Source organism: Sinohyriopsis cumingii, chromosome 6 (genome assembly GCF_028554795.1).
Source record: "Sinohyriopsis cumingii isolate HCF-2022 chromosome 6, ASM2855479v2, whole genome shotgun sequence".
Taxonomy (NCBI): domain Eukaryota; kingdom Metazoa; phylum Mollusca; class Bivalvia; order Unionida; family Unionidae; genus Sinohyriopsis; species Sinohyriopsis cumingii.
The window spans coordinates 160,052,019-160,071,032 of NC_142966.1; the positions used below are offsets into that span (position 1 = coordinate 160,052,019).

The 19,014-nt window shown below is 39.8% G+C and overlaps 1 protein-coding gene across 6 annotated transcripts in view; it reads left to right on the plus strand.

Annotated features, from left to right (window-relative positions):
* Nucleotides 1-19,014, plus strand: part of LOC149798395 (uncharacterized) — a 129,767-nt gene that overhangs the window by 83,911 nt on the left and 26,842 nt on the right. For all 6 annotated transcript variants that reach the window (XR_016422011.1, XR_016422010.1, XR_016422012.1 and 3 more), the window contains exons 10-12: nt 478-615; nt 10,323-10,460; nt 11,644-11,781. Coding sequence is in view for 2 of the 6 variants with exons in the window: in XM_089963583.1 (XP_089819709.1) it covers nt 478-615; nt 10,323-10,460; nt 11,644-11,781 (414 nt within the window). In the remaining 4 variants the exon portion in view is untranslated. The remainder of the gene's footprint in view (nt 1-477; nt 616-10,322; nt 10,461-11,643; nt 11,782-19,014) is intronic.

Below are 19,014 nucleotides of genomic sequence, written 5' to 3' on the forward strand. Positions count from 1 at the left end.
AGAAGGGATGAAGCGTCCGTCCAAGGATTCCTTACAAACTTGTATTCCCTCGTCATATAGTATGTTTTTGTATAAGCAACAAATACCCATGGTAACGAGAGTTACAGTATCGGGGATATTGTTTTTAGGGCATTATCGAGCTAGTAGAGGGGAGTTGCTGTACATGGTAGCGAGAATGTTAGTCTATCATTTCAGTTATTTGTACCATGTGGTGCTTGTTGTCACAGACAATTGGTCTGAAAGAGTTACCTGTTTTGTTAATTACACTGCCGGATGAACATAAAAAGCGAACCACTATTGTGTATATGACCTGCATTGTGCATGTTTTTTTCTTCTTTTTTATGTCAGCTACTTGTAAATGTTTTGAAACTCATCTTTTAATAATATGTATAATTCTGTTTGAACTTTAATATTTGTCAAATTACCTTAAGTTTCTGATTATTTATGGATTAGCATAAATTGTTATCTGCATTGTAGATTGTTCCGACCACTTCTACGGATCAAATTGTTTGAAACAATGTGGTAGCTGTCTTGATGGCGATCCTTGTGATAAAAAGACAGGAGATTGTCCACGGGGATGCAAAAGCGGATGGAAAGAAGGATATTGCCATAATGGTTAGGTTCTTGTCATGTCAATGTAGATGACATTACATTCCACTCTTATGCAGAAAGTAACTCTTGTTTTCTTCTGATAGTACTGGCTCAAAAGTTTTTAAACAAGTATAGGGTTGAACATCTTAGTCATAATATTTTATGTTGAAAGATCATACTTTTATGCATATATTGCATACCAGGATCTATTTCAGTTATTTCGGACACGAAGGAGCTCTGATTGAGTGGATTCATGTACAGTTTTACATAATTAGTAACGCCTTATATGATTACAATTTAATACTGACATTAAGATGTTTCACGAAAACCTCTAATATTGAAAATTATTTAGTCAATACTATCTACAGACTGATTAGATGAAGAGAAATAAATGATCCTTTAACAAAGATATGAAATATCCCATATCTAATTTTCTCTGTAATTGTGTCGTATCATGTTGACGATCATTATCTTTGTTACCGTCAGCAACAACAATTTAACAAAAAAAAAACAACAAATAACGTTATCACTATCATCAAACTATTTAAATAATCAGTGTTTCCCTTTACCCTCATTTGCGCTTCAGAGACCCCCAAATTTTTAATTTGACCCCCAGTTTTGATAGCAAAATTTGTTTTTTCTACTCAGTCCGACCCCCAGTTTTGACACCAAGGAGATTTTTGACTCTCAGTCTTGCACCCCTAGGGGATACACTGAATAATATTAACACATCTAATATGTTATATAATAACAAACCTGTGCAAGAAAAATTGGTTATTGTTCAAGTGTTACTTTGTCACTTGATATTTCAAGGCATACTTATTACGTGTTCTGTTCGACCACATAACTACAATTATGTTAAAGTCGCATAGCTGACTCATTAGGGTCATTTGGGGGCGATTGAGTTTTACCAAAGTGATCAAAGTACATGTACATAGTTGTTGACGGCTATGCCTTTTATCAGCTACGGAGCCGCATCTCAAATAATGAAGGCGGTTCGCTGGCTGAAAAATATAACCGATATAAATTAGGATGCACCCAGCCAGATGTTTCTAGTAGGCACACACAATAGAATTATTGTAAAACAATTGCACAATATCATTTTCATTGTTTGAAAACTTCATCTTGAATAGATCGTTCATATGTGAGCGTCATTTGCTGGTATTACAACACAACTATAGTAATTTTGGACAAATATGAACGTTATCAACTATGGGAATTTGATTAGTTGTATCAGGTCTATATCAACAGATACACCCAAATGAAATTTACCCAGCCATTTCTTCTTTGAATCCAGACAGGTCTGGTGGTCTAGTGGTTAGAGCGTCTGCCTCGGATGCGGGAGGTCGTGGGTTCGAACCCCGGCCGAGTCATTCCAAAGACTTACAAAAGCGGTACTAACAGCTGCATGGCTAGGCACTCAGCATTCAAAACTGAGTGTTAGGACTGGTCGGCCTGGTGTCAGGATAATATGACTGGGTGGGACATCATTCTATATGTCTCCGAATCCAGTGCTAGACATCACTATAAACTGCCACTCTGCAGACATCGTAGTAATATGACTGAAAAACTTGTTAAAGCTATGTTAAAATCCTAGTCTGTCTGTCTGTCTGTCTCTGTCACACACTTCGAATTCATTAACTAATCAGAATACCTTAGGAGAACACCACTACCTCGAAAATTAAGCTATCCAAGAGCCTAATGTTAGTTCAAGGGAGCTAAAAGTATTCTGCCGACCTTTTAGATCACTCTGGCAGAGTGATCTCCCCTTAAATTTAAGACTCTAGGATAAGTTAGTTATTACTTCAGATCGAGCATAGAAGCATGCTCTGGTCATGAGAGACATAGCAATGCCAAACCAACACGAAGAATATGCCACTACAAGTTGGATTTTTGTTTTACTTCCAAGGAAAGTAAACTCTTTCTATATTTCCAACTTTTTCTCCTACGACAATGTTCTGCATTTACAATTGTCACACTTTTTAGTCGTCACAAATTGGGTACTTGAACGTGGAGCCTAAGCGACTTCAAAGTCCGTTCGTGCTATACTTAATTTTATATGCATGTTTCCAGTGCTCGTATACGTCCTATATATGCGTAATTTCCTTACTAACGGTTACATATTAGCGAGTTTTTATCCAAGGCTTTCATTGTGTCAGGGCGCTATTTTAGGGTTCTTACTCGTACGGGCCTCTTTTGCCTACAAGTATTGCCCCATAATTGATTTGATGGTACCCACAGGGTATGTCTCAATAACGGTGCCTTTATTCCTTTCTTTGAGAAGGATGTTTGTGTGTAATGTAGCTAGTGGTCTATTTTTTTACCGGTGTAGTCGGACAAGTACAGATCAGCGCTCTATGCATGGTTCATTTAGTTACCTCTTGCACGTGCATGTTTATATAGGCGATCATTGAGTCCTGTTTATCTGCGTAACTTACGAACTGGTTCATCGAACACTTAGTCACACGAACGTGTAACCCATGTCTTGATAAGTTAGATTAGGGCTACATTATCTACATGTGTGCACGTCTTTATGCTATGAAGAACTTTTATATATGCACAATTCCGTTATTTTTGTATATCAAGGTGAGTTCTTTTACCATGGCATTTTTCGCTTTGGAGCACTATGCTTCAATGATTCTACCTGTATAGGCCGTCCTTGACCTCATTACAGGTAAACATGGTCGTTGAAATCGCCTGCTAGCAATTTATTCCAGGTAAGCATCACTTTTATAGCTCTGCACCCTGACGGTATGCAACATGGTTTGCAAACAGGTAGTTTTGTCACACGGTATGCAACGTAACATGTGCAGACACACATGTTTGTAAACAGGTGATGTTGTTATTATAGTTTACCTGTACACTTCCCTGCCTTATTCGACATTAAGTTCTGGGACACCCTCTACTGAATTAGCTCATCACATTCATTGCAATCTAGAACAGGTGCAGGGCTGCAACGTTATTCGTTTTGCTATATTTTATCTTAGAGATTAGAGCTATGGGCAAAGCACAAACAACGTAATCTCAGACCAAAGGCATCAATTTTCTGCATCCCGATTTATTTTGCATTGTGAGCCTTTATGGAAGCAAGGTAGAGAATTCAACTTACCCTTTAAATACGAAGTGCCGGACATTGACATGTTCGGAAACATTTCCGGCACCCAAATCACCACCACATGACTTGGCATGGTCGGAACTCCCTCTACCTTTCCTATTTTGGGGTCCGACTTGATTCCTTCCGCAGTATGGTACAGAGTAAACAAACAGCCAATTTCCCTCCCATTCAGCAGACATACGTACGGGTTACATGGATCAAATATACCATAACCCGTCCCCAAACTGATGATCCTAACGACACCTTTCTGACAATGATGGTCAATTTCCGTTGCCACTGGCCTAGGCCCTATACTAGTGATCACGAATGGACCAACATCAATATTACTGGACCAATCAACAAAAGCCCTGGTTTTCAGTACATTGAACACGACGTTTACAGATATGTCTAACACTTACCCCTCATAACACTCTTTGGCATGATACTTAGAGTAGATCCTCATGCCTCAACATATGTAGCCTTTTAGTTTCGCTACATTTTGCTACGAGAAGAACCTTTTTCCTCAGCGTCACGGTTTCTAATTCAGGGCATTCTGCGTGTTTATCAAGAGATAGACCATCGCCGGATACGTTTTAATGTGTTACAAGGGACTGTAGCCCGTTCCAAACAACCGGATGATTCTGATCGTTCTACCAGTGTCATCGATTTTATCCTACACGAGGGCGCGAAACGTTTCTGCCTTTTGAACTCAATTAAGAACGTGTTTTCGCCCCGGAGCCATGGCTTCTTCCAGCTCCATCATCAACATACACCAGCGCTCCATCATCTTTTAATCTTACGACGAACGGATGGTTCTGAATTTAGTTACGTTCGCAGTCTTCGCAGAACTACGAACTTTTTGGCCCATCTTTATCATTCAGTTCGGCGGCGGTTCTAACATTTACACTCCCGCCAGATAATCATTCGGTACCCAAGCATTGACAGTGATCTCGTATCATTGGGAATGACATTGCCACACTCCGTACGCAAGGTTAGGATGGCCATTGTTTACACTTACGGATTTAATGAACAATATAGTTAACGTAATTCGTTGTGGAATTTTTATTCTCTCGGGATATCTTCAAATCGACGAAACATACCTTATTCTCTCCATGCAGAACACCTAACGTATTCATGGGAGTCAATCTCGAGATAAGAACATGACCTCGGCCCTCTACCTTTCTGCTTAAGGTCCCGATGGATGAGTACTATAACAGACCTTCAAGAGACATGTTTCCCTCCCTCCGCAACAATAGCGTCGATACAGGGATAGTACGGGGACTCAACAATAGGATTAAAGGGTCACTCATTGGACACGAACCTCTGAATGCCCTTCTATCAAAGCTTCAAAATTTAATACCATACGGTTATAGCACCGAGATGGTTCTATTGTTCATTCGGTGGACATCTTTTCTTGGTCGCAACGGCAAAAACGATTCTCGAAGCCTGGTTATCGGCCGAAACACCCACAATCTATTTTCTCGCTTCCCTCGGTTCCGTACAGGGACCCTACAGCACATTTTGAACGATATCCATGAGGGAGACTTTGCCTTCATTCTGGGGTTAAACGGCACATACCTTCATATCTCTTCATACCCTCCCAGGACGTACCTGAGAATTGAAGAAATCATATCTCAACTCATAGCACCCCTTTTGAGGGTCCTAGTTGGCCCTGGGGTCTTCCCGCTTGTGACAAATCGAGTAATGGTACATGCCGAGACATTAAGGCGGCGACCTCAGACAAATCCCACCTAGTATAATCTCGTCGATTTATTCACCTAGGTATGAACTTCAAAACACAGGCACCATACTTTCTCTTCCCCATGATCGGGTATTAAAATGACGCACGGTAGTACCTTTCTTTCGAGGATTCTATCCTCATGGGACTGCTCAACGCGGCAGCGGACATCATGGTACTCGGATGCCTTATTTGGCTTTGTTTCTGTTTTTGTCTGCACGAGTGGAGTCCTCAAGTTGGCTCACTGGACCATCCTCTCAACATCCACACTCAATCGAGGCACCATTAGCGGAACTTGGACTAGCCTAACTTGGCTTACGGTTGGTATACATCTATGATTCCACCCACTCGAGATTGCTGTTTGTACCGATGCAAGTACGAAAGGCTGGGGAGCTCTCCCACTACCATCATTTCGAGGCACCAGCGGTGCGTGATCTTCCCAGGAACGACATCTACGTATCAATAGTTCAGGAGAGGACGGTCAATGTGAAAGCCTTTCGTTGGGGGCAAGAATACTTCAGAGCCCAAGGGAGTTCAGATTCTCTGATAGATCTACAGTGGTGATTTTGTTAACAACAATGATTATCTCTATACTACAATGATGGTCTATCTTCAGCAATAAGGAATATCCCTGCCCCCAATCCTTTGCTTCATGGTGTGGGAGTTTTCTTAAACAGCAAGGAGGAACTCAATCATACAATAGTGAATATCTTCAATAACAATGATCCAAGGCCTTTTCATCATTTTGTGCGACTTGTGGAAGTTACGTTGTCATCAACAAGAAATACAGGTTCACCATATCCCGAGACTCCTCAACGCACTGATCGTCCCTTCGTCACGGAATAATCGACTAGTAGAGAAGGAATAGTCTTTCCACTCTCGTTTCTCAGGCAGATCTTTACCCGATAAGATCGGCCGTTGGTAAGCCTGTTTTCAACAATAGGAATGCCAAAATATCATTCTTTGTCTCTCCCGACCTGGACCCAACAGCTTGGACGTTGGACGCCATATCGCTATATTGACCAGCTTTAACTCGTACATCAACTACCAATACCTCTGATTCCAAGTGATACAGCAAACAACGGAATCAGTTTGTGACATCGTTTCACCGATGGAAGAAATTGTGGATCGATGACCTCATCAATTTTCATCTGAATCCCCCCGAAAGATTCGGGTCTTCCATCATTTACTCAAACAATGAAGACCACCGTTCTTCACCCCTTCCCTTTCCCGGAGCTCCTGGACCTGCACGTCTGGATCACATCAAACAGGCCTTCAGACTTAAACAGTTCTCGCAACCCGTCATGGAGAGAATCGCCCAGGCACGACGGTCTTCCACTCTAAAGCATACGAGGGCAAATGGTACTTTGGCCCCACTGTAAACATTCTTATATTGCTTCTCCAGGCATCGATATCTCAAATAGCTTAGTTCATCTTCTGGCTCTTCAAGAGAGAAAATTAACTCCTAGTTTGATCAAGGCTACCGCTTAACGATGGCGGACACCTTTTGTCATGATGAGCCCGAGGACATCGGTCAAAACAAGGACGTATCCGATCTCCTTGCAACTTGGAATATACATGGCCTACACGTTAACCCTCTGCCCTAAAGGGAATCTCTCTTGGGTATTAACCGGGCTGAACAAGACCCCTTTAGAGCCAGTTGAATGGGCGTGTCTGGTGTACCTTTCCCATAAGACCGGTTTTCTCGCGGCCTAGGCAAATGCAGGCAGAATTAGTGAAATACATGTCCTCAGACCCCAATTACCTGTAGTTTCAACAAGATGGGTCAGTCTTTCGTATGAGGGCATCCTAATTCATCACCAAGAAATGTCTCCCTTTCACGGATAAACAGTCTTTTAAAAAAATGAAAGCTGTGTCTCATCTGGACACTTTAATTTAAGGCCACTTAGAAGACCCTTTCGGATCTTTGAAATGGTATCTTAATCGAACAGAGGCGGCGAGTAGAGGGAGATCACGCCTTTAATTATTTCTTTATATAGATTAAGACGATATATCAGCTCAGAATATTTCATCCTGGATCAAGTGGGTTATTTGCTCATCATACATGGAAATAAACATTGCCCAATAAACATTTTACGTATTTCGGCTCACGAGGTTAGAGCAGTTGCCACCTGCCTAGTATTCGAACGGAACTAATCTTTAACCGTCATCTTCAGGCGGTTGGATGGAGATAGGTGTCCTCATTTTATAGCTTTTATCTCCGAGATTTGTCATCCCAAAGGGCCCAATTTGAAATGGCAAGACCTATATATGCAGCTCACCAGGTCACATTTCCAGATCGATAGACAACTTTTTTGGAAGCGGCTTCATGTCTTTCACTGGATTTTGCGGGAGGGCGGGGGACATTTTCCGGGGTAAGAGGATATACCTCACTCCATCTCTTACTTATTCTCCTACGTTTTCTGATTGGGTAAGGTATTCGAAGAAGAAACCAATATGTTCTAGTAAAATATGTTTCTTCGAAAATACTTACCCAGTCATAATAGACATAGACCCTCCCAGCCTCCTTGCAGTTACATCTATAGCGAGAGTGCCTTCCGTGCACTCCAGTAATAACTTACATACCCTTATGCCTTGGCGCCAAGTCTTATATGTACGATGATATCACTCGGCCCGACCACCAATAGGTCGGCAGATAACTTTTAGCTTCCAGAGCTAAAAGTAGTAACTCGAAGGGCCGGATTATTGAGGTAGTGGTAGTTCTACTAAGGTAGTATGATTGGGTAAGTATCTTTAAAGAAACATATTGTACTAGAAACAAACTGGTTTTTACTCCATTGTCTGTTGAGCAAGCCTTAGTTGTTTTAACATGGAGTACCAACTCATTTTTAGTCACTCTACAATTTGAAGACATGTATGCTGATCCTGCATGATCGTAATGCAATGGTATTTAATGCATTTTCTGAGCAGCGCTTTTAATAAGATGCGATGCCCTAAATCTGTATGTTTTACATTCGACCAAATAAACGTATGATTAAGAATTCTTGACTTTCGAAACTGGAACTGAAAGAATGCATTTAAAACATTAGATGAAATTTTATACAAAACCGATTACCTCAAACCCGACAAAACTTGGCTACATAATTAGATCACGTGATTACTATTTTATGTGTTGTATCATGCTTCTCTAACTAGGCATTTTATTTATGGTAATTTATTTTTTGTATATTTCCATAATTTTGATCAATTATTTAAAAAAAATGATTTATCACGGTAGGTAACTATTTTTCTTCTGATTCTCGATAACATACGTAACTTGGGATTACATTCGACCAGAAAAGGACTGTTTTCTTCTCAAACCACACTACAAGCACATCTTTCAAACAAACATTTTCCAGACATTTCCCTCTAACTGGATAACGCCAAACGATACACATTTTGTGCAAATAAATTATATGACGTGTGGTATTGGCTGGAGAAAAGCACAAAATATGAGTATGTTTTACCGACCTGGATATTGTATTACCTCCCTTGTTCAGAATCGTGTTGCGTTGTACGTCGAAATGCACTTAGCTTAGGATATACTGTGCACATATACATATGACAACAAATAAGTCTGTTAGGATACTTCAAAACATTTAAAAGAAAACCCATTTTATTTTGTGGAAAAGTTATTTTCTGTGAAGTTGTCATTAAAACGGGCTCCCAAATTAATACCTTGACAGCTATACCTTGGCATTGGTTTTCAAGGGAAAGTCACACCTTGCGTATGAATATTTATTATGAAAGTAACCTTTGGTTTTAGGTTACATGCAACTAATTATTGTATGTGCTACGGATCCAGGCAGTGTGTGGTGATATATTAAAAACCATGTTTACAAGGATTAATGTCGTTGATAGGCTGCACATAATTACCGAAAAAGAACAATACAGTAATCGTTCTGAAGAATACTAGTCTCGTGTAAATTGTATGCCATAGTAGGTTTGAACCTAACATTATTTTCATGTTTATCAATGTCGTCGGAAAGGTACTACGGTCTGCTAACAAAGATTTGCCATATTGTTAGTGTGGGCACCTTACTTTGGATTTTTTTGTCCAAAAGGAGCCAAGCAAAATATCATTTAAAAGATTTTATTTAGATATTTCGTTCATAGGCTGTGAGAGTGATTTACTGGCTTTATCAGAAATGTATAGGAATTTGGTCAAATATTAACATTATGGTCTATGATTTAATTGGTTGCCAGTGCCACCACGCGCAACATTATTACATGAGTATTGAGATATAGGCGTATATTAAATACACGTTAAGAGCCATATTAAGAATATATGTTCAGTTTTATATCTTTTGGTCATTAGTCTGGTTTATCTTCTACAGACGCCCACACAAAAAGGGTAAAGTTTTTCACACCTTCATAGATCAAGAAGTACATTCAATCCTAGCATCTGTCAACATCATATTTACTGAAATAACTTGGTTTAAGATAGGGTTCTTCATACATGTTCCAATACTGTGAAATGTATTATTTAATTTGGACTAAATTAAAACCCTCATATGTAATGGACATTTATAAAAGTTCCTTATTCTCATGACCACTAGGCTGAGAGAGAGAGAGAGAGAGAGAGAGAGAGAGACAGAGATGACCCAGTTGGAATGAGCACAGTAAAGGCTTTATGAGTGGTCCTAGGTGAAATAATCATGTACTGTTGTAACTGTGCAAAGTGATATCTCTTTTGATGTTGTGTTGGCGTTCCTTTAATACAGAGTATGTGATTTACTTGCAATCTAGGTCTTGCATCATCATTTTTATTCGTTGTATTTTGTCATTACAAAATGAATACTACTACCGCTATTACAGTTTGAAAAATAGTCATATAAATTAAACTGTACAATATCGATAAAGAAAGTTGAACATTTACCCGTGCTGATTTACATTTAGAGTGTGACGACTACTTTTATGGAAACTGCTATACACACTGCGGACAATGTGCAGATGGAAAACCGTGCAATAAGTCAAGCGGTATCTGTAATAAAGGATCATGTGCACCCGGCTGGCAATCGGACAAGTGCGATATACGTAAGATTTGATGACATAATAAGATTCTTGTAGACGTATTGCAGATTAAATAATGCAGACATTTAATGTTCAGAATTGTGTGTATTCCAGATGACAAAAATAATGTATCTTAACCATTATATCTATATCTGTAACTATTTCATAAAGTCAATTATACATGTAGTAACCTTTAATTGATACTTAGCTTTTATGTAGTTAGTGCGATATTTAACGATGCTTAGGAATTCCTTACAAACACTAATCACTTTCACCCTTGTCAAGAGATGGACGCCATTTTAAAACTAAATTAACTTAGAGGCAAATTGTACGACTCAAAAACCTGTTTTCAAAATATTATTAACAATCTAATACTATCATATATACAAATAATATTGATAAATATGTACATTTACTGAAAATTGTTTAATATCTTTCCAGTTGGAATGTGAAATTAAAAATGTGGTGTACAAATACAACGTTTCAAGGTACTTTACTTGAAAGAAATATTAACCACATATAAATCAGGTTGATGGAGTAAATGTCTCCAATGAAAAATATTGCCGTGCGATAATTACTGCGTATTAAAGGTTATACGGTCATCTTAATGCAAACTCCTTTTAGATATGATTTAGATTACAGAGGTGTGCAAACTTTCCAGTGCAAGTGCCGCATACACAAATTGACACCTTGTCGTGGGCCGCATAGTTCATTAAGTAAAATAATTAATCTTTGAAATAGCAAAAACAAAAGGTTTTCTAAATAGCATCTAATTAATTTTCAGTTGTTAATATGTTGTTAATATTTAAAAACTTGAACTTCAAAAGAAGCACATGTATTTGATAAACAGAGTAACAATGACAGAGTCAGTGCAAATGATGACTTGTTCCTAGGCCGCATGAAAAGCCTTGACGGGCCGCATGAAAGCCCTTGGCGGGCAGCATGCGGCCCACGGGCCGTAGTTTGTCCACCCCTGATTTAGAAGCAGGCAAAAAATCAGAATTATCAAGATTTTTAGATATTGCCGTAAAAATGGTAACATTTAGTTCCATTTGAATCGCACTGGATGCAAAATAATTCGCCTAATCACGTAGAAGTTTGTTGTTTGTAAGTTCAATTTGTAAAAGCGACTCCCACACAAAACTAACCAAAAGAAAAAGAAAACAACTTTAACGTACTGAATTGTCAAATCATTTTCTTTCGTTAGCCTGCGATGACAACTTTTATGGCAACTGTACAACAAGATGTGGCAACTGCAGTGACAGCGCTATTTGTGACAAGGTAAACGGATCCTGTCCATCTGGCCTGTGTTCTGACGGCTGGAGTGGAGAAAAGTGTGATACAAGTAAGATTTAATCTGTTCTTCCTTATCAACACAAGCTATCATTTTATAAAGGTATAATCTACCGGTATCAACCGTAAATAGTAAACATCAACTTCGTTGTTATTTTTAAAGAACCCTGTGTAGCTTTTCTAACAGTGCAAACAGAAAAAGAATACTGATTTTATACAACTGCTCCGGTGGCCTAGTGGTTAGAGCGTCCGGCTCGGATGCGGGAGGTCGTGGGTTCGATCCCCGGCCGAGTCATACCAGAGACTTAAAAAATGGTATTAACAGCTACCTCGCTTGGCACTCAGCATTAAGAGGTTAGTGTTAGGACTGGTCGGCCTGATGTCAGGATAATGTGACTGGGTGGGACATCATGCTACATGTCTGCGGCATGATGCCCCAGTGCTAGACATCACTATAAACTGCCACTTTGCAGACATCGTAGCGATATGACTGAAAAATTGTTAAAGCTACGTTAAAAATCAAAATCACATCACATCACTGATTTTATATTTTAAAACTTGCATTATATTGCCCATGGACTTGCATTTATTTTCTTCACAAGGATACGCTATTGCATTAGGTACCATGAGTTAAAATATCAGTTCATATGCTTCTAAAATATGCTAAGAGGAATTCAATAACAACGCCCTAATTGTACGAGCTTAGTTCTGAAATGCATATTGTGGGTGTATACAATATTGAATGGGTTAGCATTAAATGATTTAAAATATGCCGTGCAGTAGATGTAACGTACAGATTGACTCCAGCCTTTAAAGTGGTAATTCATTTCGCTATCCCGGGGCCTTTTCCAACTCTCAGGGGGCTTTGCAAATGCTGCTTATAGGTCAGTCGGTCTCCCCCTCACTCCATTGACTCGTTTATAACGTTCTTTCTCCAGCCGGCGTAGCGAGCTCATTTTGGCCATTATTGCACTGTGCCAGGTAGCTTTTTTCGATTTGTAAGTGTTATAGTTGTGACTTTCTTTTGAAGAAATTCAATTTTATACCGCTTCAACCGATCATGGTGTTTAATTGTAAGAACATGCATACTTGGTTTTAACGAGGGAAGAAAGGTTTGTGAAACAACTGTAGGCGTTGACTACGGCTTTCGTGCTGCGTCGGGCTAGAAAGCACAAGTGTTTTTGCCTTGCCGGTAATGTTGGGTCTGCGTTATCGCTGATGATCAAATCTGAGTGCCCCAAGGAAATACTCATGCAGAATATATTCCTGAACAACTACGAGCTCATGTCAGGCCTGCTTTTACAACTGCCCCTAACAGCGTCACAAGTTGAACAAACTTTCAACAATGAGGTAATGTTTTATAGTGTTAGGTCCGATATGACATCTTGCAGGTAAAAGTCGTTGATAATCTTAAATGTCGCCAGCCAACCTAAAACTGATCTTATTTCCGGCCACCAGTGTAATTCTTCGTCGAATTTCTTCATTAATCGATTCCGCATGGCACGCGTCGGCAGAAAATTAAATATTATTCCAGGTGCGTCAGAAACTGGTAAAAAACGTAAATGAGTTATTGGAGGGAGACCACCAAACGGAAGTGAACTGATATCATGGCAACTGTAATAAACTCGCAGCGAAGCAAACACGAACTCACGTGTTTGTGATTGCGCAGCGGTAACACTCGCAGAAAAAGTCAAATTGAATTCTGGTATCGTTAATGAGATTTTAATCAGTGAGGTAATTTTCTGGGTTGTATTTACGACAACCTGTTGCATCGCAACATATATTTCGCATAGCACACGTACCGTCTCAGTTGTATTAAAATGCATCATCGCTGACAAATCGATGGGACCTCATCGATGTGATCTGGTGCGATGTTGATCCCACAAGTGTTCTCAATCGATCCACGAGGTCTTTAGGATCACACAATGGACCAAGGCTGTCTCCTTGTTTTATATTGTCTTTGTATTTAGGCGCTACAACTTGAGAGTCGCATGTGGGTTTATATTTGTGCGTTTTCGATGTCGGCAACACACCAAGTCCAATGAATATTTACACGACTATGCTTGTCAATGCCAGAAATATCCTCAACATGTTACAGTTGACTTGGTGCGCAAGTATCAGATCGTCGTACACTACAAGAGTGTTTTCATTTGCATCAAAATCGTCAATGGTTGGTGCTTCATCGATGGTGGAAAGGAAATTAACAGTAGTGGTGTTTGCACCACTGCTTAGAGCTTTTTGAAAGTCTTTTAAAGCTTCATAGCACGGTTTTTCATCAGCCGATGGCACAATCACGTACAACAGATCCTACTTCAAACATATTAAAAATCAAATTCAACAACAGTTGTCGTTTTCCTAATTCAGCAGGACCAATGATCAGCGCAAGAACTAGTTTGGGAATACGGAACTTCCAGTTCCATTACCTTGCTTGCTTGGTTTAGGTGTTGCTAATGAAGAGAAGTCATTGATGGCGAAATTGATGAAAGCATCTGTAAATTTCCTTTCTCATAATGCCATTGAATGATACAGTAAACAATGCAATCATATCTTCAAATTGTGTACGATTTAGAGCAAAAGTCAAGTACCGCAATTCCAACTCGAGTTCAAACACGTAATAGACGAGCTGCGATTACTAGAATTTGTGTTCAATGTCGGTTAAAGAAGTTCGAGTTTGTGGGTACTTCTAGTTCCGTCGGTGGACCTGAATGCGATCACGTATTAGTCGTTGGGTCTGGTTAAAAAAGTCGGCGAGGGTATAGCGGCTGCATTAACAAATTAGTGGGAACACCATGGAGTAAATATCACTTTGAGAAACACATTCCTGATAGAATTACTGTGGCTCTGGTACATAGCTTGACCTACAACGCGAGTCGAACAACCAATGAACGTCTGTTGAAGTACCAGTAAATCTTGCTTGAACATCATCAGACGATATCCATGCACGTCAACGTGCTGTTGTCGATCTCACTCATGACTTGAATGCAATCGCGAGAATAGTTGCTTTAGACCTAATTGAAATATCTATTGTCAAAGGATGCATGAAAGACAAGATTTTCCTCACAGTCCCTGCCTACTCATCGAAAGTAAATTATATTAATACAAACAAACACTATATACACAAAGCCGGACATTATCAAAAATATACTACAGTCCGCGTGATATTCGAGAGGTGAAGCCGCCGTGGAAAAGTTAGCAAGTGCGGGAACCATCATGCATAATGCCACTAGCACATGGGTGATCAAAGAGCGTTGTAGCAGATTAACCTACCAGTATGACAAATAATTTCACTTATTTGGTTTGATGTCCCAAAAAGTTGTTCATCAGACTGATATCTTGTTACTTCCGCATGATCGTGTATGTGATCTACAGGGTTGATTGGGCACATTCAACTCCGCGTTGACCTATTGTCGCTGTTGCCAGAAGATACAAAGCATCTGAGCTGTCGACATTAAAACATTACGCAAATATCGCACATGCACAATAACGTATTTATGCATGTTGACCACTAAAATGGTCACGTTTTTTACAGGTGGACCGTGGATAAAAATGTATCGGAACTGTTGTCGCTTTGTTGACCATACGTAGAGATCGTATTGGACATCTCAACATAATGTTATTGTGGAACGATTTAATTGCATAAGTGTGGATTAATCCTCATACCTCAGAACAGTCTTGGATTGCAGAGTGATGGCACAAATGGATAGCATGTCTTCATTTAGCGATATCAGCACTAAACAACGAGGTCATACGCACGATTTGATTAAAGCCAGATAATGCGTTGTGACGTAAGATTGTTAATTTACTTGGAACATGATCTCAAAGCCGGCACCGTTACAACCATTCGTAGACATGTTTGTTCGGTATCTGTATGCACCAAGAGAGTTAGAAGATGGGCAACGTCATGCTACTGACCCACTATGGTACGTCAATGTTTTTGCCATTTTTGAATAAATTTATACTCCAAGGCAACCAACACGTTACCGTTTAGAAACCTCCCCTGTCGTTCCAGAGATTACAAAATACCAAAAACATGTTTTTAAACATACCGCTGCATTCATTTGAAATGTCAGCATTAAGTTGATTTACAACAGTAAGATGGCCAAACACGTATGTGATGATTCGATCAATGAGTATATATCGTTTAGTATCAAGTGGGGTCAAAAGCACTTTTCCACATCGGCAAATATCTATGCGATATTTCAGACGCCCTATCGTATCTACCGTGTGTGCGAATTCTTGTCGGCCACGAGGACATTCTACATGCATTTCATATTTGAGATCCTTTAGAATGCTACTCATTTTGCTCTTTTTTATTTTCAGAGGCGTGTGGTCCAACTTCGATTTTATACATTTTAGCTTACAGTCCCACATACGCTTCGACTGGTTTAACCGAGCATTAGTCTTTGAACTTACCAACAGTCTTTTTATTGGTGTTGCTAAATATGGGATGTTATTTTGGATACTTGACCAACCATAGTTGTGGCATATCCTTGTACATACCGTTGGATGTGATGAGCGTCAGCATTCTCTTTACAGCATCTTGACCCGCTCCTGTTGAAACGGTTTGATATTGTCATAGTAAAACTCGTACATGATCAGCTTCGACAAATCCAACACGGACGAACCAACATGGAATGGTTTTGCCAGCTTGAGTTTCGACATTTTACTGTGAGCGGCAACATGTCCACCATCAAAGATCTTCAGAGACTCAAAGTCCGCAGCAGAGATGAATCTTGGAAGCTTATCTTGTTCACTATCACAAAGAAGTTCGACACGTTTGCGCAGATTTCTCCATGGGTTTCTGAATGATGCATTGTTTATGAGTTTGAAAATTTTCTTCTCAAACGTATTGGTGGCCTTTGTTCTTAGATCCAAATTCATCGGGATATACGGTGCCATCCATATGGCTTGAGAAAGTCATGTACTCGATGGATCTTTGTTAAACGCATACCCAATCACAGATGTAGCTGGAAGCACCCCATCCGGATTCATCAACAATTGAGCACTGCAATTGAGGACATTACCCAGCACCGATAATGTTTCGGATGTCAGCGGATGGTCGTTTTACGCATCATGTATATGTTCTGGGTATTCTAGATCATCTTCAAAGAAGGATCCGTAGTCGTTGTTGCTGTTGAAAATCGTTTATGTATTTGTGCACGTTCATGTATCTATGATCAATCCACCGGAACCCAACAAAATAAACGGTTGCATCATAGCCCATCAATAAAGGTGATTTGTAAAATGATAGCTTATGTAGTTGGTAGGGGCCCGAGGGTCATACCCGTCCACGTCTGATTTGTTGGCGCCCCCAAATCTGTGACTCTTTTTATCAATCCCGCCAGGAGATATCTCAATAAACAGATGCTGGACAATGACTCCTAGAATTCCAACTCGATTTGGATGTTGAACAACAACGCATTCCAAGCTATACCAGGTGACGAAAAGTAATGTGCAGGATCAAGCTTGTGCACGTTCATAGCAGTATCAAGAAAGTTCTCAAACACAACAGCGAACAACAACACATTGATGCGCAGATAAAGCTCGTGATAGTCAATGCAGTTTTTGCACTCGAATGCGGACCAAACTATGTTTGCTTGCTTGTATTCTTTTACTAAGATACGGTGGCAATGCATTGACTTATACAACGCTTCGATCGGTGGCAACTGATTTTCGGCAAACTTATCCCAGTCTCTCATGTATGGATACACACGTTGTCTCATTAGCAGGCCTATATTGGTTGGAGAATACCCAGCAGTGATTGTTCTTCGTCACTAGATTGTTCACTAACTTGTCCAAGGCGGAAGTTATAAATTGTAATGATTCGATGAACTGTAATTGCTCGAGCCTAAACGTCTTGTAGTTTTACATGTTCTTGGGATCACGCTTATTGGTGAGTTTGATGCCGTGGCTACAACTAGCATTATCAAGTGACCATAATAACCACGCAAGTTATGAAACACTATTAGGGATTTTTGTTGGGATCAATTCTCATCTGTTGATTACTGCTACAAACTCCACTACACTTTGGCAAATACTTATGATAGGAGATGCTGAATGTTTAGAACAGGCGATAATTGCTCGAAGAACGAGGACAAATAGCGGAAAATACACAAATATTACATTTATTTACACATAACACTAATAATGCACACAATAAATCCCCACCAACACCATCTCTAGTGATAATATGATGAAATAAGATTAATATAAACTTATTCAGATACTGTTATACAGCTCTCTTTTAACTGTACAGTTCTATTATTGTTCTATATTAGGAACTCACCAAAATCAGTTTCCCGCTTGAATCCTGACCCCAATTTCACTTCACAGTTTGGCTCTATGAATAGACACCTTTTATCATCCATTAGTCAGACACACACACACACACACACACACACACACACACACACACGCACGCACGCACGCACGTACGCACACTCACTCACTCACGCACGCACGCACGCACGCACACACACACACACATTAATGTTGTGTGCGGCTTTTCTATACGCACCAATGATATGACAGTGATCAGGGACTTATCGGTGGAAGTAAAAGCTTCTTCATCGATCCAGCAATGAGTGCTGCGGAAAAATCACGAATGTTATCACGAGTCATAATCAAGTCGGCTGGTGAATATAACTGTTGTCGAATCTATTTCGCTGTGACAACGGGCTATTTAAGAAACACCTCACCCGAGGTCTTGCCACGATATAACATTGGTGGCTCAGTTTGCCCGTCAAACCTAACAACTATGTTACAAACTCAGTATAGTTGTTGGAGAGTGAATTGTGTTATTTGTTGTCGTTGTTGGAAACATAGCATTCTACTGCAACGTTGAGACTGTCAACGTATTCGTAGATTGTATAAGGAACTTTCATCCTTCACTGTACCGGAGTGAATCTATGTATGGTTTTGACTGGTTTCCGCTTTATTGACCACTGGTTGTCTTCACTGATACAACCACGCCAAATGTCATAATAGATGGGCAGTTGACGAGTATTAAATACATGCATGCAGCGTCCGCATGGATATTATTTCTTAACCTTGTGCTTGCTGTAGCGGTGAAGCAACCGAGTGCGCTTCGTTATCCATACGTAGTGCTATACCGACTATGATTCTTTCATTTCACCCAGCAGGAACAAATCAATCTGATATCGTCCATGTTGTCCATGTCTAAGATAGTGCAAACAGAAAAAGAATTTTACCTAAATGAACGCATTAACAGTGACACCAGGGTTAAGCTTTCAGGTTTGTTTATTATGGATTTGGTAATCTACAT